General features: G+C 40.7%; 1 protein-coding gene across 1 annotated transcript in view; it reads right to left on the bottom strand.

Moving 5' to 3' along the window:
* The window catches only part of UBR1 (ubiquitin protein ligase E3 component n-recognin 1), a gene marked incomplete at its 5' end in the record, with an annotated part of 78,997 nt that overhangs the window by 35,316 nt on the left and 21,159 nt on the right, over positions 1-22,522 (bottom strand). The window contains 18 exons of the mRNA XM_084263857.1: positions 330-382; positions 1,249-1,373; positions 1,803-1,866; positions 2,445-2,546; positions 2,716-2,781; positions 3,674-3,784; positions 3,994-4,055; positions 4,922-5,102; positions 5,544-5,672; positions 5,975-6,074; positions 6,691-6,848; positions 7,505-7,603; positions 8,387-8,475; positions 8,908-9,015; positions 18,656-18,779; positions 19,104-19,166; positions 20,781-20,922; positions 21,431-21,561. Coding sequence (XP_084119983.1) covers positions 330-382; positions 1,249-1,373; positions 1,803-1,866; positions 2,445-2,546; positions 2,716-2,781; positions 3,674-3,784; positions 3,994-4,055; positions 4,922-5,102; positions 5,544-5,672; positions 5,975-6,074; positions 6,691-6,848; positions 7,505-7,603; positions 8,387-8,475; positions 8,908-9,015; positions 18,656-18,779; positions 19,104-19,166; positions 20,781-20,922; positions 21,431-21,561 — 1,907 coding nt within the window. The remainder of the gene's footprint in view (positions 1-329; positions 383-1,248; positions 1,374-1,802; positions 1,867-2,444; positions 2,547-2,715; positions 2,782-3,673; positions 3,785-3,993; positions 4,056-4,921; positions 5,103-5,543; positions 5,673-5,974; positions 6,075-6,690; positions 6,849-7,504; positions 7,604-8,386; positions 8,476-8,907; positions 9,016-18,655; positions 18,780-19,103; positions 19,167-20,780; positions 20,923-21,430; positions 21,562-22,522) is intronic.

The raw sequence follows: 22,522 nt of genomic DNA, 5'->3' as shown, positions 1-22,522 counted from the left end.
AGGTGGTTATTGTCAAAAGTACAATGAGTTGTTAAGGTTCCCAACCATCTTTGAAACTTGGAACTTCTGAAAGTGTTCCCACTAGGACAAGAGATTAGTAAACTCCCGAGGGTCCCCAAATAGATTTCAAAGGAAGGAGACAAAAGGATAGCAGCAGCAGCAGCTTTGGCTATTCCAACCCTTTTCTTTAATACTTGAAAGCATATATATTTTAAGACAGCAAAATACCAGCTGAACAGAGACTGTGTAGTGCAGCTTGTTTAACCAATACAATTTACGACATCTTACTTTGTGTTCAAGCTACTTATAAAACAGTATTAATAACTTACTTAAATGTAGCCACTTTATCAATTACATTCTCCAAGCCAGTTTCATTGTTTTCCTGGTAAAAAAAAAAGTTTGGGATAAAAATATAGAATTCAAATAGCTGAAGTAATATGCAAGGTATATGAAAAATAAACATACAAATCTAGATCAATTCCCTAATTTGTTAATACATTTTGCCTGGTGTCATTCACAAGTTACAAGGAAGCACGAGTTATACTTTAATTTAATCATGTAAAATTTTATTTAGAACAGAGATGATCTCCAGAAACAGATGAAAAAACTTTTAGTCTCTTGTGGATCATCCATTATTAGTTTCTGATAATATTCCAAGCTATTTAATTTTTAATAAACTCCAAGTTTTTTGCACTGATTGTCAACCCTGAAAGCTCGCACAGGCTATAAAATCTAAGCCACATGCCTCTCCTTTGCTTGAATTGTCAACAGTTGGAAGAGAATGGCAGGGAAATCTGTGAATTCAAATAAGACCTGTGCAATACTGGACTTGCACTGGATCTGCACAGGTTTAAGATCAGAATTACAGGATCGAATTTATTGATGGTACAGAGGGCAGAACAGAATCCAGCTGCAAAGTTCTACAGGGCCAAAAGAAAAAAATCATTTAAACCTTTTCTTATTGAATCTAGGAGAACTACAGCTGAATATTCTAAAAAAATTCACCTCTTCATCAAAAAACCACTCCCCATACAAACCTTTTTGAATTAGACCATGCTTGCATCTGTGACGTTTACATCAGTAAAGTATCTAAGCTTCTTTGTTATGCTCTTTTATAACTCCGAAACCAACATTTGAGCTTTATATTAGAAATTAAATGCCTCCACTTGGAAGATATGGAAGCTAAAGAAGAAAAACACTTCAAACAAGAAAAAGTGAATTAAGCACACAAAAAAAAACAGAACTCACATTTTCAGGCAAGGACTTGGTAATGGCACTGTGAGCCATCGGTTCAATACATAACAGATGGATGATTTCTCTCATAATAACATCTTCTTTTGTCACATTACTCAATCCAGGCACATATCTTTCCCCTATCAGAGTGAAACAAAAGAGAAGAATGGGAAATATGACAGTTACAAAGCAATTCTGAAGTTTGCACAGAGGTAATGCTATTGCTGAACTATTTCATAGAATAAGTTTGCATTTGCTAGAAACCTATCCCAAGTGTCTGAGATGAAAAATGGGTTTTATCCTAGCTTCCCAGCAAAATGAGCTGAGATGCAGTTTCTCTTTATATTCTACGTTAATAGCCAATTATGAAGTTATCTAACAACTTTATTTCACTATGCAATCCCTACTGCTTCTGCTTGAAAAATACTTACCTTACTGAACCATCTGTATAAAGAAGGCATTCTCCAGTACCATCTCCATACCATCTATGTTAAAGAAAGTCATCAAGCCTGCTTTGTCAAAGTACAACAATCCATTACTACAACAGGAGAGAGAAATTAAAAACTTACCCACAACATAGATGAGAATCTGTAGCATCTCTTCTATTAGCACGTTACATTGCTTGATCAAATCCTACAAGAATTGGAGAAACCAGCTGAAGAAAAAGCCAAACAGGCAGTAACATCTACCAAATGCCACCAAGCTCAGCATTCAGATGCATTACTTTGCTGAAGGGCTCACTGTAAGAAGAAACCTCTGATCTAACTAGCTGGAAAAAAAAGTCTGCACTTGTAGAGGAGATATTACTCTGCAACTGAAGTGCAAAATTCACATGCAGGAAAAGGAACAACAGTGCAGCCCAAATGAAGCATTACATGAAAATTTCAACGCTCAAAAAGTAACATGAAAATAAAGAAACTTCCAGCCAAAATAAGAACACATAATATGGCTTACAGAGAAGTCACTTATGTGGATTTTGGTAGATGCCCTATGACATAGAGGTCCAAGAGCACAAAATCTCTTTGCTAATTTTGAGTAAGCCTCTACAAATTCCAAATACATAGTCATTTATCTAACTACTAGGTCCTGTGCTCACTGACCTTTAGTAGGGTCACAAAAAACAACAGTTATCAACAATAGCTAGTTTTTCATACTGCTGTTCCATAAACTCAAAGCAAACGAATTAATCAGCAGAAATACTTGCCACGTACCTGATCTTTCGTGGGCTTGATCTTTCTGAAAGCATCAACAAGCTCATATCTTTGCAGTATCAGCAGGAGGAACTGGTTTGGATCCATAATAGATGCACCTACCTATCAAAAAACCCAAACTAATATGAACATTAGTTACTATTACAGTTGCTCATTAATTATAAAAAGTAGTCTTTTACTGAGAAAAAAAAATAAAATCATACAAACTAAATTAAAATAACTTTCATGAAAGTTTTGTGAGTCAAGCAAGCAATGATTCAGATGATTATACCTGAAGCATGATAATGTCTTTGTCATACATTTCTTCTCTGCATTTAACATCTTGGTAATAGAATACCTGAGAAATAGGAAAAAATATTAAGTAGAGAAGTTAAATAATGCACTCATCAACAGTCTGATGTTTTTTTTAACTGTACAGCACTTTTATTGAGCAAGTCCTGTGCTTCTTTCAAAACAAAAATGTACTTTGATGGAAGTGAAAAATGGTTTTCTATCTAACCAGAGAAAGTCTACACTGTACCTCCTTCCAAGACAGCATAAATCTAATGGCTGCTACTAAGTCAAGTCAAAACATTCTCCTTTTCCCAGCTCAGTTCTCAGAGACACAACCCTACAGGGGGCTACCAATATTTACTTTGACTTAACCAAAAGGTCCTGTGAAAGGTAAACACAAAAATTTTCTGCTGTCAAAGGAAAAAAAAATTAAGCCAAAGCAGGCAAAATACAGATACTTAAGGGTAGAATCTTACCTCAACCCTCGCAATGAAAAAACACACACATATTATAAAATGTCTGGTATGTCCATTTATATAGCAGTCAAAAGTGTACTATGAGATTAAAACAGTATAACCTTTGCATAATCATGACCATACACTAAAAGATACTTCTAACATTTTATGTTAGAAGCAACAGTATTAACAGTACTTATGCATTAATTTCTTTATCAGATCTGAAACCAATTTACAGTAGACATCAGTAACATTAATACCATTTCACAGAGTCACAAACAGTCACAAGAGATGAAAAAAACACTTGTCTAATACGGGAAGAAATCCACTGATGAAGCTGGAAATAAAACCAAATCATCTAAATTCCCACCTCAAAGCCTTTTTATTTAGTGTAGGAGTGACTTCTTTCTGCACTGGATGAAACCACCACTGGGAGCATTTCTGAGAAATGCCTTCATAAACCATTAGGATTAACTCACTACTGAATATTGTAGGGAGTACCTGACTTATCAGGGAGAGCCCATTCCTTCTCCACATCTCTGCAGCAACCTGAGCAACCAAGACAAGACATCGCAAAGGATATTCTACTAGCAGCTCCACTTGAAATTCTTCCTAGAATTTAAAAAAGGAGAAAAAAAGATTTTAAAAAAATCGAGCAAAAATAAATCTGACAGGGATTTTAGGAGTACAAATGCTAATGAACAAAGACATTGAAAGCTGCTAAGTAACTTATGTGTGTGTCATGAGATTTAGGGTTTTTCCCTCACAAAGAATAAATCACAAGCATGGAGGGCAGGGGGAGGAAAAAGAAAAAATCTTACAGGAGAAACAAACTCGTGCAATCTTGAGATGGCTCCAGTCTTGCTTAAGCGTACATGAAGACCTACAAAACAAAAAAACCACCAAACCAAAATCAGTAGGTTCTCCTCCAACCCATTCTAAGTGTTAGCTAAATCATCTATGAATAACAGAATTACAGAAAAAAAGTCAGAGTTTACTTAGAAAGACCTGTTACCTTTAAGATAGTTCTATTACGTTATTGCAACAGTTACCAGTCTCACAGTTCATTAGTTAATAATGTAAAGAAATAATTAAAAACATTTAAACTAAACAATATTAGCAAAATTTTAATTTCCTATTTAAATTTTAAGTCAGTGATAGCTGAATTTCAAGACTAAAAGCCTTCACAGATGGTATCTTGGTATCTAATAATGTCGTAAAGAATCTACAGCTTAATAATAGCATATGATTTCATTTGTATTCACCCACTGCTGTGGTCCTTCATATTCTGACTGGAAATCTGTCCTGACACCCTGCAAACATATGTCTTTTAGAAGGACCATTTTAACAGTCCTAAAATGGACTATGTGGCTGGAAAATAAACACAAGGTAGAGTAACAACGAACGTTTATTTAGGTAAAGCAGATAGAAATACAAAAAGAACTACATTAACGCAAATAGTCCAGAGAAAAATTAAGATCTCATTAAAACATGAAACTTCTTTCTTGACTGCCTCTCTTGTGTCTCTCCTGCTTAAAAAAATGTCCTCCAACCTCCACAGCAAATGTTTCTTTGAAACATTTTCCCTTAGTGGGACATCTGGGGAATAGGGCTGCCTGACGATGAGAACGTCAGAAAGTCAGAGTGCAACTGATTTGTGAAGCGCTTAACCTAAATTCTTTCTAGAATAATGAAATAGAGATGGATGATAAACATGAATTACTAATCAAAACAAGAAACACTACCTACCAGCAAGAGTCCTAGACAGTGGTAAATGTATGCTGATAGGATCTGCAGACACTCTGTAAGGTTTGCTCTCCAAAGTATGGCCACACAAGTGAAAGACTGTCTTTTCCCGCGAGCGGACGTTCGTGCTGCACCTCATCACAGCTTTATGACATTCCCTGTATGCCCTGAGCAACAGCTCTTCCTAGAATTTTAAATGAATGCATAGCTTGCATTTAAAAATCATATACATGCACTAGAATTCCTCACACATTTTTTGTGATAGCATAAACAGTTACTAAAAATCCACAATGTAATTAGTACTCTCTTTCTTAATACTGAAGTTTATTAGACCGGAGCAGCATCCACAGAAACTGAATGAAAACATGCTCTCTTCAAAAAAGCTGCTCAGTCCAGTACTCTAAAATTCATAACCCTGACACCCTGTGCAGCTTTGTCAGCTAGAAGATTATATTCTTCTGAGATCCCTTCTCTTTGTCATATCACAGATTAATTCTTCCAGACTCTTATTCATGGAGATCTGTATTGAATAAGGAGCTTTTTTTAAAGCCACTAATTAAAAAGTACTCTGGAATATTCACAAAAAGGCATGCATGTAAGAACCCCAGAAAATGCATATCCTTACATCACAGGCACACCACTCCTGGAACATCAAAAGAATGTTCTTGAGCTGCATCTGTATAGCGATAGCAGCTTCCCAGTCAGGGTCTACCTCAATGTGCTGACCAATCTGCCTTTTTATCTCCTCCATTCCCTGAAACAGAGATGCCACAAAATACTCCAGGTAAATCAGTGATTGCAGGCTTAAAACATCACAAAAATCCCATAAGCAAAGGAGAAAATACAGGTTGTTAAAATAAAAGTAGTTAGAAATTGATGAATATTACTTCTGCAAAGAAAACATGACTTCTTCATCCACCCAAGAAAGGGATCGAAGAATTACCACCTTAATTGCATGTTTATATCCACAATATTGTTATGGACAAAAAGATGAGCGAACAGAAGTGCTGTAGCATCTTTATAACAGTAGAAAGAAATTATTTATATGTGTTGTACCTGCATGCAAGTTAGAATCCTTAGGAAAGAGACAAATCCTTCTAAAAACCGCTCCCTCAGACGATCGGTCCATAACGTAGGCTTGCTGACTAAGACATACCTGTCCCCAAAGAAAACATTATCACCTTTTGCTTAACACTTCTTTTCTGCTTATGTTTCTATTTAACCTGTTCTTTGTAATAAAATAATCAACTGAATCATCACATTACATCACCTTCCCTATCTCAAACTCCTTTTAAAATTTTCACCACACACCAGAGTTGCTTGGTGTGGCCCCATCATTTGAAATTAAAAGAATTTTTTTAATTCCACGGTATGTGGGGGTGGTTTGCTTTCACATTATTCAGTTTATTGGAGCAATTTGGGACCTGCAATAGTGTTTTGCACTCTTACAGATGAAGGTTATGCAGTTTTCCCAGAATGCCAATGAATAGAAGTTAGATTTCCCATGCTGTCTTACAGTAGATGCATTTTATTAATTCAATTGTTACTTGGAATGATATCAGGAAAAATCATCAAAAATTGTCTTCATAGATTATAATTTTAGTATTTGAAAATGTTATGTTTCCACAGAAAAATAAACCACTAAAGTTTAGTGTGTGTTTTTTGATGGGTTTATTTTTCAAGCAGTTTCATCATCAGATTACTGAACTGAAACACCTCATCCTACTGACAGCTTTGTAAGTATTGCTCAAGCTTCTCACCTCTACACTCACCTGAGGTCATATATTACTGCATATACCCGGTTCAGTTTGTCCTGACTATAACCTTGGAAATTGAACTTGTCATTTTTGTCTAGGTACTCAGGGAGCACTTCTAGGAGTGTCTCTGTAATGGTGGTGATGACATTTTGCTCTTCAATAAGATGTCGGGCCTGCAAGAAGAAAATGGAACGTTTTTCTCCCTGTTTTTGTTGAAGAGGACTGTCAAAATAATTTTTCCTTTCTTTTTGATTAGAAATTATTCTCAGCATTTGTAGGGAGTCCAAGCTACAAAAACTTCCACAGTATTTATTATGTACAGTTTCTATCATCTTAGCATGCTTTTTCCCTCTGATAGCTTCAACTTAACACACATGCTGCTTATTCTAAAAAGTTCACATAGAAAAAGACTTTTACATTAGTATTTCAGGCAAGAAACTTCAAATCCTACAGGCATACTTCCTCCCACATAGGATTCAACATATTTCACCTCCACATAAAGATATTTAACCATTTTTTGCCCCGTTCCCCCAAGTTTTTGAAGTTACCTAAGAAAGCAAGCGTGTACAGTAAATGAATACAGAAAATTAACGCAGAGAATGATGCTGTCTAAAACTTCCACTTATTTCCATTCCCTCTGTTTTCTATAATGAATTTCCACATAAATTCAAGCTCCTGCTTTCACACGGGCCCTAACAAATCTCCAAATCATTCATTTTCAACTCAATAATGCACAGACTCTCTGTCAAGTACAGGAGTCTGCAAAGCTGGGACCACTAGCAATTCTCAAATGTATTTTACATTTCTAGCAGAGATGGGCTGTACATACCAGAGTAGGTACAGTGAACATCTGAACTGAGAGTGCTGTCACAGAAAGAACTCTGTCATGATCATCATTGATGTACTCTTTTTGCAATGCCTTGTAATACTAGGAAAAAGAAAGAGTATTGGGGAAATAAATAAAACAAGTGTTAATTAAAATGTTTATTACCTTTTTTCTTTGCAAGAATTAAGTACCAATGCCCTTCTTCCTTTCTAATAGAAACAACAAAAATGGCATGGCATCTTCAATGCACCAAAGCAATTAAACATGTTCTCTGCTGCCTTAATACGAAAGATCAGCACATATTTAATTGTTCTGCCAGACTGGAACCAAAATATTTTTTCTCTTACAACTAATCTTCCCCAAGAAAATTAAATATCTGTCAAAAAGGATCAGTAAAGACATTAACTTCATATAACAACACATCTTGCTCCTGCAGTGAACTGTTACTCAACAGCTTTCTATAAAAGATGGGCATGGTAAGTAAGTCTGTTTGCTTTGTTTCAGTCCGGTGAAAAACATGAAGTGTCAATCACCTTTATCAGGATTAGTGTCTCACTCTAAAACAAAAAATCACTTGATCTTATGTTTTGTGTATATCTTAACTATTGTATCAAATTTCTAAAAATAAAACAGAGCAGTTTCAGTTGCAGTTCATCTGCCATTTCAAAAGATACACAGACTACTGCATTCAGAAACAGCATATATCCCTGGATGATTATAAGGAACAAACCAATGACATCAGAATTAATACACTCCATAAAGGCTAAGACAGTTGTAGAAGTTCTGCTTGTTGAAAATTCATTATTTATCCTGAAACAATTTTCAGGTTTGGGGGAAGTTTTACAAAACCAGTAAAAATTCTTAGAAAAAAATCCAACCATTTACCTTCACAAATTCCACAGCAAAAAGTTTTTTGTATTGCATTTCCATGAAAAAGCTACTGAAGATAAGTTCATGAAGAACCTTCCTTGCCCCTGTGAAGAGTCAATACAAAGCACATCACTTTATTGTACTAAGATGAGCTTCCTGCACAAGAGAGGAACGATTATTTATAACTAAAAAATCATTAAAAACCTTGAAATGGTTATGAAGTACATGAATAAAATTACTCCTATTTCTTTTATATTTTTTAACATTTATTGGTATATATTTAAAATGCAAGTAAGCATCAGATCACATCTTGTGAAAAGATTTTTCAATCTACATAATGCAGAAAACATTTAGGAGGTGAATACATACCAAAATATCAATTATCTCCATCATAAAAATAAAGGCTATATCAAAAAACACAGTATAATAACTATAAAGAAATGTAACCGCACCTGCATACCACTTGTTTACTTTTTACACACTTGTTACACACTGGAAAAATTAATTTGCCTCTTCAGCATCATGCATACACGAACCTTTATGAAGTTTTGCATCCCATAACATCAACTTGCTTATGAGGCAGGGCTTTTCAGATCCGGCTTCTTCTCTGAGGCATATCTGACAGAAGATCTGGCGAAAGTCACCTATAGGAATAAAATCACTCATTTGTACAAGAATGCTTTGTTACATAAACGGTATGAGCCAACAAGATAAGAATGACAGAATTCTGTTCTTTAAATAAAGAAAATAGACGGCACTTCTGTATGAATTATTTTCTAACAGTTTTTTTCCTCAGTGAACAAACCCCCACATACTCTCCCTTTACTAATTTCTTCCTATTATTATTACTTTCTTTATTTAATAAATCCAGCAAAGCACAAGAGTGATTTAAAATTAAAAGACAGCTTTTTAAAAATTAAAATTAAAAAGCTTTGCAAAGCAGATCCATACGAAGAGTTCACCAAGTCAGTACAGAAATGCACAGGCTAGGCAAGTAACAGAATCACTGAATCATATGGGGTGGAAGGGACCTCAAGAGATCGTCGGGTCCAACCCCCCTGCCAAAGCAGGGTGCCTAGGACAGGTCGCACAAGGAGGTGTCCAGACACCCGTCTGGAATCTCTGCAGAGAAGGGGACCCCACACCCCCCTGGGCAGCCTGTCCCAGGGCTCTGTCACTCTCACTGTGTAAAAGTTCTTCCCCAGATTGGTGCAGAACTTCCTGTGCTCCAACTTGAGGCCATCGACCCTTGTACTGTCCCCACAGACCACTGAGAAGAGGCTGGCCATGTCCCTCTGTGTCCCACACTTCAGATATTGATAACCATTGATCCGATCCCCTCTCAGTCTTCTTTTCTCAAGGCTGAACAGCATCAGGTCACTCAGCCTTTCCTCACAGGGGAGATGCTCCAGGCCCTTAATCATCTTCGCAAAGTCTACGCTGGTCTCCATCTCGGGCTTTAAAAGGCAGTCTTTTGTAGGTTTTCAGAACATTATAGTATATAATATATATATACACTATATATGTATATATTTTTTTTTATACATATATATATATATAGTGTGTGCATACATATATAGTGCATATATATAGTATACGGACTTGGGAATGTTGTTTCACGTGATAGTAAAGAAAATACTATGGAGTGCCCTGAGAACTCCTCAGTGGAGCCACCACTGCCCATCCCTATCGGAAATGTCCCTGTGACCTGTTGAGGTTATCTGCATCTGCTGCCCCCCTAAAGTGCCTATACACAAATGCGCGTAGCATGGGTAATAAAGAGGAGTTAGAGATCTTTGTGTAGTCGCAGGGCCACGATCTCATTGCAATCACAGAGACGTATTGGGACAGCCTGGATGACTGGCACACTGTCATGGATGGCTATGTGCTTTTTTAGGAAAGATAGGCTGGGGTGGCGAGGTGGAGCAGTTGCTCTTTATGTAAGAGAGCAGCTAGAATCTATTGAACTCCACCTGGGGAAGGATGATCCATCAGTTGAGTGCTTGTAGGTAAGAATCAAGGCGGAGGCTAGTGCGTGTGACACTGTTGTGGGTGTGTACTACAGGCCACTTGATCAGGAGGAGCGAGTTATAGTGCATTCTACAAGCAGCTAGAAGTAGCCTCGAGATCCCAGGCACTGGTCCTTATGGGAGACTTCAATTACACAGATTATTTGCTGGGCAAGCAACAGGGCCAGTCGTATGCAGTCTAGACAATTTCTGCAGTATGTTGAAGACAATTTCTTGCTACAGATGGTGCAGGAACCTACAAGGGGAAGGCGGGTACTGGACCTTGTTTTTACCAACAAGGAGGGACTCACTGAGGAAGTGAAGGTTGGGGGCAGCTTGGGACAAAGCGACCATGAAATGGTAGAGTTCAAGATCCTGAGTGGAAGAAGCAAGGCAAAAGTAGGATAGCTACCCTCAATTTTAGAAGAGCTAACTTTGATCTCTTCCGCAACCTAATCCCTTGGGCTACGCTGTTAGAAGGTAAGGGAGCCTGTGAGAGCTGGGTAGCATTTAAACAGCGCTTCTTCCAAGCACAGGACCGATGCATCCCTTTGAGCAAGAAATCGGGAAAGAGAGGCAGAAGACCTGCGTGGATGAGCAGGGAGCGAATGAGTAAACTCAAAGGGAAGCAGGTCCATGAACTGTGGAAAAAGGGTCTGAGCACCTGGGAAGAACATAGGAATGTTGTCAGGGACTGTAGGGATGTGACTAGGAAGGCTAAAGCCCACTTGTAATTGAAACTGGCAAGGAACATAAAGGATTATAAAAAGGGTTATTTAGATATGTGAATAGTAAGAGAATGACCAGGGATAATCTGGGTCCCTTGCTGAACAAGGCAGGTGTCCTGGTAACGTGGGATTACGATAAGGTGGAGATACTGAAAGCCTTCTTTGCTTCAGTCTTCACTTCGAAGGCCCCTCAGGACCCACAGACACTGGAGAAAGTAATAGAGTTTGGGAAATGAAGAGCTTCCCTCTGGTTGAGGTGGGGGGGGTCCAGGGGTGGCTCAAAGGGATTAATTAAAGCACACAAATCCATGGGCCCAGATGGGATGCATCCACATGTCCTGAGGGAGCCAGCAAAAGTGATTGCTGAGCCGCTCTATCATCTTCGACAGGTCTTGGAGAACAGCAGAAGTGCCTGAGGACTGGAGGATGGCCAATGTCACTCTGATCTTTAAAAAGGGCAGGAAGGAGGATCCTAGCAACTATAGGCCAGTCAGCCTCACCTCTGTCCATGGAAAGGTGATGGAACAGCTTGTTCTGGATGCCATCTCCAAGCAGTTGGAAGAGAAGAAGGACATGAGGAGTAGTCAGAAGGGATTCACCAAGGGGAGATCGTGCTTGACCAATCTCATAGCCTTCTACGATCTCATGACAGGCTGGGTAGATGGAGGGAGAGCAGTGGATGTCATCTACCTTGACTTCAGCAAGGCCTTTGATACTGTCTCCCATGACATCCTGATAACAAAGCTGAGTAGAGTCTTGCACATGGGAAGGAATAACCGCTTGTATCAGTACAGGCTGGGGGATGACCTGCTGGAGAAGAGCTCTGTGGAGAAGGACCTGGGGGTCCTGGTTGATGACAGGTTGGCCATGAGCCAGCAGTGTGCGCTGCTGGCTAAGAGAGCCCACGGGATCCTGGGGTGCATCAGGAGGAGTATGACCAGCAGGCCGAAGGAGGTGATCCTCCCCCTCTACTCTGCCCTGGTCAGGCCCCACCTGGAGTATTGTGTCCAGTTCTGGGCTCCCTGGTATAAAAAGGACAGGGATCTCCTGGAGGGAGTCCAGAGAAGGGCTACAAAGATGATTAAGGGCCTGGCGCATCTCCCCTATGAGGAAAGGCTGAGTGAGCTGGGACTGTTCAGCCTAAAGAAAAGAAGACTAAGGGGGGACCTTATTAATGTTTATAAATATCTTAAGTACGGGATGCAGGGGGGAAATGGCCAGCCCCTTCTCAGTGGTCTGTGGAGACAGGACAAGGGGCAATGGCTGCAAGTTGGAGCATACAAAGTTCCGCACCAACATGCGGAAGAACTCTTACACAGTGAGGGCAACAGAGCCCTGGAATCGGCTACCCAGGGAGGTGGTGGAGTCTCTATCTCTGGAGATATTCAAGACCCATCTGGACTCCTCCCTGTGCAACCTGTCCTAGGGACCCTGCTTTGGCGGGGGAGGTTGGACCCGATGATCTCTCAAGGTCCCTTTGAACCCCTATGAGTCTATGATTCTATATATAGTCCACGAAGTCGACTGCTCAGAACCGGCATAGCCAGAGCTGTAGCGATAGATAGGGCAGCGACACCTGACGCAGAGAAGGGAGGTCAGTGCGTGTGCAGTGATGAACCTATAAGCTCATGTAGCCAGGCAGGGCAGGTACGTTCTTGCTCTCAACACGTGGGGAACTGTCTCACCTACTGACAGTCTCTGCAACCACAGATTAACATGGCCTCCACCAGGCAGAGGGCTTGCCCCATTAACAGCATGGAGACCCAGACCGAGGGCCTGCCCAGGAGGCTGTGCAAGTCTCTGGCTGCAGGGAGTGCCTGAGCCTGCTCCTGCTGGTGGATGGTAGTGGCAATTCCACCTGTGTGAGGTGTGAGCAGGTGGAAGATCTGCTTAGCACGGGGGCAGAGCTCAAAGAAGGGGTGGAGAGACTAAGAAGCATTAGGGAGTGTGAGAGAGAGATTGATTGGTGGAGCAACTCGCTGGCATGCCAGAAGGAAAGTCACCAGGGAAATTTTCCCTAAAAAATGATGGATCCCCAGCCCTATCAGGCAGAACAGGCAGAAGTGGGTGACCAGAAAGACGGAGAGGGCTGGAAGATAGTCCTGGCCTGGCGCCATGGGAAAACCTCCTCCCTGCCTACCTTGGTTCCCCAGGTCCCCCTAAGCAATAGGTTTGAGGTGCTGGGAGTTGAAGAGGAGGCAAATGGGAACGTGGGGGTCAATCCCCCTAATAGGAGGCCAAGAGTGAGGAAGTCAACTCCATACCTCAAGACTGCCTCCACCAGGAAAGACAGAAAGGTGATTTTGATTGGGGACTCCCTTCTCAAGGGAACAGAGGGCCCGATATGCAGACCAGACCCTACCCATAGGGAAGTGTGCTGCCTCCCTGGGGCGCGGATCAAGGACACAACTAGAAAACTCCCGGATCTGTTTCACCCCTCTGATTACTACCTGTTACTCATTGTTCAGGCAGGCAGTGATGAAATCTCTCAAAGTCTGAGAAGTATCAGAAGAGACTTCAGGGGTTTAGGGAGGCTGATTGAGGGAGCGGGAGTGCAAGTGGTGTTTTCTTCTACCCCATTTGGGGCAGCAAAGAACACGAAGTGGGCTAAGAAAGTAGAGGTGTTGAATAGGTGGCTGAGGGGCTGGTGCCACCTTAGGAAAATTAGGTTTTTCAATCATGGGGCAGTCTACTCAGCGCCTGGCCTGACAGCAGCAGACGGGTGCCACCTGTCTCCAAGAGGGAAAAAAATCCTTGCTCAAGAGCTGGCAGGTCTCATTGATGGAGCTTTAAACTAGTTAGGAAGGGGGGGAGGGGGTACAGTGAGGCTTGCTAGGGTAGAGCAAGTAGCCTCTAGCTTTATACTAGATTCAAAGGATGAAGAGGGTGAAATTCAACGAGATAGAGAAGGGCTTGGAGATGCTGAAATTCTACAAGATTGTAGGGAAATACCTCTAAAGTGTCCCATAGAAACTTCTGGGGATTGCTCAGAGGAGGTAGTATTTCTGACCTCCCTTCCAGAACCTTCTAACGTCCCTCTAGGAGGCAGTGGGGTAAAACTTCAGTTTCCTCCCAGAGGTTTGAGGGAGGGCTCCTTAAAAAAGGTAGCGAGTCAGAAAGCCCAGCTGAAGTGTCTTTAAACAAACGCACACAGCATGGGTAATAAGCAGGAGGAATTGGAAACCGTGATGTCACTGGAAAATTATGATCTAGTTGCAATCATGGAAACATGGTGGGATGATTTCAACAGCTGGAATACCCCTGTAGAAGGGTATCGCCTTTTTAGAAGGGATAGACTAGGTAGGAAGGGTGGTGAAGTTGCCCTCTATGTTAAAAAGAGGATAGACTGTGAGGAGCTCTCTCTAAGAAGTGGTCAGGAGCAGGTTGAGAGCCTGTAGGTCAGAATTAGGGATGGGACTAATAAAGACCATCTGGTGATAGGGGTCTACTACAGGCCACCTGATCAAAGTGAGACTACTGATGAGGCTTTCCTCCTTCAGCTGCAGGAGGCATCATGGTCGCAGGCACTCATCCTGTTGGGGGACTTTAACCACACGGGTATCTGCTGGGAATACCACACAGCAAGCTACAAGAGATTCAGGAGACTCCTGGAGTCTATAGATGACAACTTTCTGGTTCAGGTTTTGGACAGACTGACCAGAGGTGATGCATTGCTGTACCTGGTGCTCACCAGTGTGGGGGAGATCATTAAAGGTATTAAGGTTGGAGACAGCTTGGGCTGCAGTGACCATGCCCTAGTTGAGTTTGCGATCTCAAGGAATGTGGGCCTGGCAAAGAGTGTCATCAGGACCCTGAACTTCAGGAGAGCAAACTTTAGGCTGTTTAAGGACTTGTTGGCCAAGATCTCCTGGGAGTTGGTCCTTAGAGACAGAAACATTGAGGAAAGGTGGCTACTCTTTAAGGATGCCTTTCTGAGAGCTCAAGAGCTCTCTGTCCCTCTGAATAAGGAAGTGGGCAGGAGGGGCAGGAGGCCAGCATGGCTAGGCAAGGACCTGCAGGCCAAAACGAGGGAAAAGAAAGGCAAATACAAGCTCTGGAAACAAGGGTGTGTTGCCTGGAAATAATACAAGGATGCTGTTCAGACTTGCAGAGATGGGATCAGGAAAGCCAAGGCGCAGATGGAACTGAAATTGGTGAGGGATGTTAAAAACAACAAGAATGCATTTTACAGGTACATTGGCCAGAAGAGACAGGCCAAAGAGAACATACTCCCCTTGGTAAATGAGAAAGGAGAATTGGCTACAACTGATGTGGAGAAGGCTGAGGTACTGAATGAGTTCTTTGTCTTGGTCTTCTCTGGCAGCCAGGATTCTCATAATTCTCAAGTCCCAGAACCTTGCATCCCTGGACCTCTAGGTGGGAACTGGGGGAGTAAATCCCCCTGCACTGTAAGGACAGAGCAAGTCCAAAACCGCCTCATGAGACTGAGTCATGAGACAAGTCTATGGGGCCGGATGACATGCATCCCAGGGTCCTGAAGGAGCTGGCTGATGTGGTTGCCGAGACGCTCTCCATCATATTTGAAAAGTCGTGGCTGTCAGGAGAGGTCCCTGGGGACTGGAAAAAAGCTCACGTCACTCCCATTTATAAGAAAGGGAGCAAGGAAGACCCAGGGAATTACAGGCCTGTGAGCCTCACCTCTGTGCCTGGGAAGATCATGGAACACATCCTCTTGGATGACACGAGGGATGAGTGGGTGATCTGGGACAGCCAGCACGGCTTCACCAAGGAAAGGCCATGCCTCACCAATCTGGTGACCTTCTATGATGGAGTGACAGTGTCAGTAGATAAAGGGAAGACAACCAATGTCATCTACCTGGACTTGTGCAAGGGCTTTGACACAGTCCCCCACCACATCCTTATCTCTACACTGGAGAGATGTGGATTTGATGGGTGGACCATCCAGTGGATAAGACACTGGTTGACAGAATGCAGACAAAGGGTGGTGGTCAATGGGTCTATGTCCAGGTGGAGGCCGGTGACAAGCGGTGTCCCCCAGGGGTCTGTCTTGGGACTGGTGCTCTTTAACATCTTTATCAATGACATTGATGATGGAATTAAGTGCACCCTCAGCAAGTTTGCGGATGACACCAAACTGAGTGGTGTGGTTGACACAATAGAAGGAAAGGAGCCATCCAGAGGGATCTTGACAGGCTGGAAAGGTGGGCCCAGGTGAACCTAATGAGGTTCAACACTGCAAAGTAAGGTCTTGCACTTGGGCTGGAAGAATCCCAGACACAGATACAGACTGGGAGAAGAGCTCCTTGAGAGTAGCCCTGCTGAGAAGGACTTGGGGATTCTGGTAGATGAGAAACTTAACATGAGCCAGCAGAGTGCTCTTGCAGCTCGTAGGGCCAATGGTATCCTGGGCTCCATCAGAAGAGGGGTGGCCAGCAGGGACAGGGAGGTGATTGTCCCTCTCTGCTCTGCCTTCATGAGACCCCATCTGGAGTCCTGTGTCCAGAGCTGGGGCCCCCAATACAAGAAAGATGTGGAACTGTTGGAGAGAGTTCAGAGGAGGCCATGAAGATGGTTAGAGGGGTGGAGCACCTCCCCTACAAAGAGAGGCTGAGGGAGCTGGGCTTGTTCAGCCTGGAGAAGAGAAGGCTGTGGGGGAACCTCATTGCAGCCTTCCAGTCCCTGAGGGGAGCAGAGAAACAGGAGGGGAATCAACTTTTTAAAAGGGTAGACACTGGCAGGACAAGGGGGAATGGATTAAAACTAAAGGAAGGAAGGTTTAGATTAGATATTAAGGGGAAATTTTTTACAGAGTGGTGAGGTGCCGGAACAGGCTACCCAGAGAGGTGGTGGATGCCCCGTCCCTGCAGGTGTTCAAGGCCAGGTTGGATGGGGCCCTGGGTAACCTTGTGTAGATCCAGGCTGGAGGTTGGTGTCCCTGCCTGTGGCAGGGGGGTTGGAGCTCTATGATCCTTGGGGTCCCTTCCAACCCATGCATTCTATGATTCTATGATCTGCTTGTACCTATCAGTAAATACACTACATGCTGAAGCAGTTTTTGGGAATCAACATATCAGAGCCAGTCATGGATTACTTATGTTCAGAAATAAGGTCTTACAATACATATTTCAAAAGGAAACGTGGAGTGTCACAAATCAATTTCTGGACAACCAGGAAAGAAACAGTGTTGAATGCTTCTTGATCCATGTTCTACTACTCAGAGCAAAACCAGGAAAAGAACAGGAACCACCAGACCATCAAAAAATTCCAACTGAGTACAGAACATCAGACTCTTAACACATCTCTGTATATAATCCAAAAGAACAATGACAGGAATGTTAGAGTTCAATCTCATAAAACATATTAAAGTAACAATTAACCTATAAGAATTTCCTAACTCCTTCTTAGTTTCTCTCATCAGCAAAAAGTTAATGCTTAAAATCCTAAAATTTGGGGGATTTGCTGGGGCACTGACACCAACTTGTCAGTTAAAATACTCACAGTCATCAGCTGAATCATTAGCTGTCAGTATTTTAAATAGAGTAACCTTGTAAAATTGAAAATAGTAAGAAAAATTATCTAGGAATAAAAACATTGACAAAAATCAAGCTTTCACTACAAACAAATCACACAGTCAAAAATTCATACTGGTTAGAAATGTCTGAGGACCTGAGTAAGAAAATACCATCAGTAAAATAAATACAAAGTTGAAAAGAACAGAAAGTGAAAATCCTTTAAAATGTCGAAAAGAATTACAAAAAGGTAAAATTCTGGTATTTGTATTTCAAGGGAAAAATTGGAAATTGTTCAGGAAAAGAAAATAAGGAATTAGCTTTTTTATCCAAGCTTGCAAAAAAGGCTAAAGCAGACTAATGGACTTCCCTATCAAGAAGGAAGATAAGCAGTAAGCAGAGCATATTTGTATGGTGAAACCAAATTGTATTATGACTTTAGTTTGGCAGAACACAGCTATGAAAGAAAACCAGTATCAGAAATAAAAATTACACTGATTCAGAAGTCGTCTTTAAAACCACGAGCATCGTTGAACACCAGAACAATGCTTGAAAGCTTACAATAGACCTTCCACTACTGGATATTTTTTTTTAATTAAAGCTTTTGTTTGTTTGTTCTACTGATACTGCCTAATTAATCATTGCTATCAAATCTGAAGCAGGAATTAATTCAAGCAGAGGATGTATGCTTTCAGTGATGGAGGTGTTCTGCATCTTTCCACCAGCAGCTTTTAAGCAAAGAAGTCACTAAAATAGGCCTGAAATGCTGAAACTGAAAATAATAAACTTCTAGAGGAACAGACAGAGCTCGAGCAGGGAAAGACATTTATTTTAGCAAGAAGGAACAGAAAAGGATTGATATTCATAACCATACTGATGGATATCAGCAACCATACTACTGTAGTATTTATCTTCTAGTTATGAGAAATGTGGAAGTGTTTTAATAAGGAAATATCATATATAACACTGGTAAAGGCATTTTTTTGAGAGAGTATTAGCCATTCAAATTCTGTCATGGCATTATCATTAATTTAAAAAAAAATCAGTTATGCTTACTTGAATAGCTCATGAGTTTGTTCAGCCAAGAACCAAGGCGCAAGGCAAACTTCTGGTGAGCCATAACATCAGCATGCAGAACCTCCACATGAAGTGGTCGTTGAGAAACATTTTCAGAATGTCTCTAGGAGTCAGGTAAATATTAGTAGATATAAACAAAGATAACATGAATTTTCACATTTGCCTTTACCACCCATTACCTCTCCCAAGCACATGTTACTGGCAAACTCTAACAAAAAAAAAAAGAAATCGGTTTGATGTTTTATTTCTGAATATACCTATCCATACCAAAGGTGGTGGGATAAATTCAATGTCAAAAAGTTCACAGCATGGCTACGAAAACACAGATAGACTAATTTAAAGACTGTACAAATAAGTCTTCAGTATTAATAATTATGAGGTTGATATGTTGTGTTTTTTCAATGCAAAAAATATTTTAGGAAGTTACCTTGATTTCTTCTTTTGCTTCCTGACAAGAGGCAAAATGTCCTGCCTTAACAGCTCTACGACCCTGTTGAAAGAAAATATTGAGCATGAGACCAACATAAAACAAACCCAAAATTTCACAAGCTTGGTCCCTACTACGTTTTTTTATACAGAAAGCAGAGACCGACATCACTATGGTGCTTTTAGAGAGAAGCAAATCAAAATTAACATAATTATCTTTAGAAAAAAGCTATTTTAATTAAACAATAGAAGAGCAAAGTCAAGTCCAGGTATCTTAATATTAATTAGATAAGGATGTTCATGTACACACTAAAACAAATGAGTGGGATTTCTGCGGAATGATTTAAATACAAACCACCATCAACTTCCTTCCTTTAAAGAAAGGAGTTAATTTCTGTTCCTTCTTCTGTACTTCAAAGCACACTCATCCTTACTTGCTTGTCTACAATCTTGCCTACTATTTCTGACTTCTGCATACGAAATAGCAAGGTATATGCTAAACGTGGGTTTGATAGCGCTTTCAAGAACAGATCCAGCTCAAACCTCAAATTCCACTCAAAGGAAATGAGAGATACAAGTTTCTAAAACAAGTTTTCCACACAGCAGAATTTCACACAAGGGAGGAAGTAGCTGCATATTGTAGAACTGTTGTAATTAAAACAATATAACCTAGCTATGTGCTTGTAGAACAGAAAGTCTGATCAACTCTGGATCTCAAATTTAGGTTTCAATCAAAAGGAATCTTCAAACAGAAACCTTTACAAGTTACTCTGTAAGTATGCAAGGATAAACACAATTTAAAACCCATGCAATTTCAGGACAAGCCTTGTAACTACATAAGACTACAAAATGCAAATAAACTTTCACTACCTGAACAAATGGGAACACAAAAAAGAAAGCATGGTTTTTACAGATTAAAAAGTGATTAGTAAGATGTTTAGTGATACTAAGGAGTAAGATGTTTTCTATGTAAAGATACAACAAATACATATACAGCTGTAGACAAAGTTTCTTGATGTGCAAATGTGTAAGTTTTCTACTTCTGTGAGGTAAAAAAATACGGTTGCAGTTAAGATAATTCACTCACCCTTTTTTTCCCCCCACTGGGGGAGAAGAAGAAACAAGCTCACATTACTAGTGTAAGGTCTTTACACAGGACATGAGTTTGAAAAATAGTAAAACTGTCATGTTCATTCACATCTTTCATTGATTCTTCCTGGTTTCACTTGCTTAACCTGAAGCTTTAAGATTTTCAAATTTAAGTCTGAGCCAGAATGAGCACTAGCTCTTGCAAACTGTAAGTTACACTGCTGATTAAATATAACTGAAAATATATATATTTCTGACTTGGGATTTTTTTTCCAGACAAATACCATTAAAATAAAACATTAATCTCAGCTGTGGGGATAAAAAATAGATGTAAGGAAAATATGCCAAACAGGCAAGGAGCGATTCCAGACAAATCAGCTCTTCATTTTCACTAGATACTTGATTTTGTCCTGAAGAAAAAGAATTAATACAGTTTAAATACTTTCTCGAAGCAAGTGCTGAATTACTATTACTCTGCAACATAACTTTCTCTCTCTTCAAGCTCTGGCATCCCAGAAACCAAGATTCTATGATCAAGAGGCTATAAGGATTAAAAAGTTACTTTCTCCCATATGTAGAATGCACTAACCTCTTTATCTATGGCAGTAGTATGCAACTGGGCTTCACCAAGTTCGCAGCCAAGTGCCCTCTGCAGGCTATAGATGACATGATCATAAGAATGATGTTCATCATTGAAAAGGACACAGTAGTAGCTGTCTACCTTCTCTCTGCTGGGAAAAAGTGATCAGCACACAAATGAAGTTGTAAATCATGTCCTATACAATACAAGCAACAGCTCACTTTACAGATTTAGAGAAATGCCAAATACAAAACAATTATTGAAGAAAATGAAGTACATTCTTCATGTCAAAAGCACACTCAAAAGTTCCCTCACCAAAAAATGGCCCAGAAAACGTATACCAAGTATAAAAGAGATTTTAAATTATTTCATTATTCCATTATTATTTCCCTTCTCTGCTGTTTTATGATCCCAGTTGTCTTTTAAATATGACTTCCAACAGTCTTTCTCTATTTTGATTATCACTACACACGATTGCGCACTACTTGATCCATGAAGTATCAAGAGCTTTTCTCAATGTAACTTTAGGTCAAAAACGTTACAGTGCATTTAACAGGCATTTTGGCACTGATATGTTTGCATGAGTGTAAGAATACTACAGTCAAATTTGTTATCAAAGTGTCTAGTGCCTTGAAGAGAAAGTTGGAAATACTCCTTACCTAACTGTAAGTTCTGGAGGCAGTTCCTTCTCTTCTTCCCATATAAGCATATCCACAATGTATTTTATCACAGAGGGAAACACTCTCCTAGAGTGCTCCCTAATTTCTTCATTCAACTGGCATTTGGAATTCTGCAAAACAGGTGATAATATTAACATGGAAAATGGCTTTTTAAATTAAAAAGGGTTGTAGAATACCTTATTATGGTATTTCAAAAAATTAGTCTTTTCATTATTTGCAAGAAAATCTCAACTGATTTCTTTTCTTCAAAATTACTCCATCCCAAGGACTCTCAGTAGTATTCCAAGAGTTTCATGTACATTTTTTTAACACATTCGTTTTTTATCTAGGAATTGACTATGAAAAGTCTCACCAAATGTGTTAGGAAACTTGTGGTGGTTTAGCCCTTGCTGGAGGCCAGATGCCCACCAAAGTCAGTCTATTACTCCCCTTCTTAGTTGGACAGGGGAGAAAATATATATCAAGAGGCTCAGGAATCAAGATAAGGACAAGAAGAGATCATTCTGTCAGCAATGACATGGGCAAAACAGACTCAACACAGAATGAAGGAAAAAACTATCTAATTTATTACACTACGCTACAAAAACAGTGAAAACCGGAGTCGGGAGCACCATCAGATCTTAAAACACTTTCCCCCCACCACTCCCTCCTCAGCAGACTTTAGTCAGAATTTTGCTCCCTTCTTCCCTCCTGTTCACAGCACGGGGGGGCGGGGCAGGGACTGGGAGATGGGGGCTTTGGTCAGTCCCTTGCAAGTTGGTTTCCTTCTCAGGATGGGGGGATGGGGACGGAACATTCTTTCCACACCCTTCCCATGCTGCACCGTGGAGTCCCACCCATGGGAGACAGTCCTCCTCAAACTTCTCCAACCTGAGTCTCTTCTCCCAGGGCTTTATCTCTCTTCATTCAGCTGCCCTGCCGTGGATCACTGCTATGGCGAGCGGTAGTAAATCTTTCACAGGGTTACAGGCCTCCCCCCAGCAAGCCTGTTCCAGTGCAAATCAATCTCTCCCTCTATCTCTCTCTCTGTAGGTTGCAAGTGCTGGCAGAGGCTTGCTCCAACACAGGGTC

Source organism: Gallinula chloropus (genome assembly GCF_964237585.1).
Source record: "Gallinula chloropus genome assembly, chromosome: 4".
NCBI lineage: Eukaryota > Metazoa > Chordata > Aves > Gruiformes > Rallidae > Gallinula > Gallinula chloropus.
This window is presented reverse-complemented; position numbering and strand designations above follow the sequence as displayed.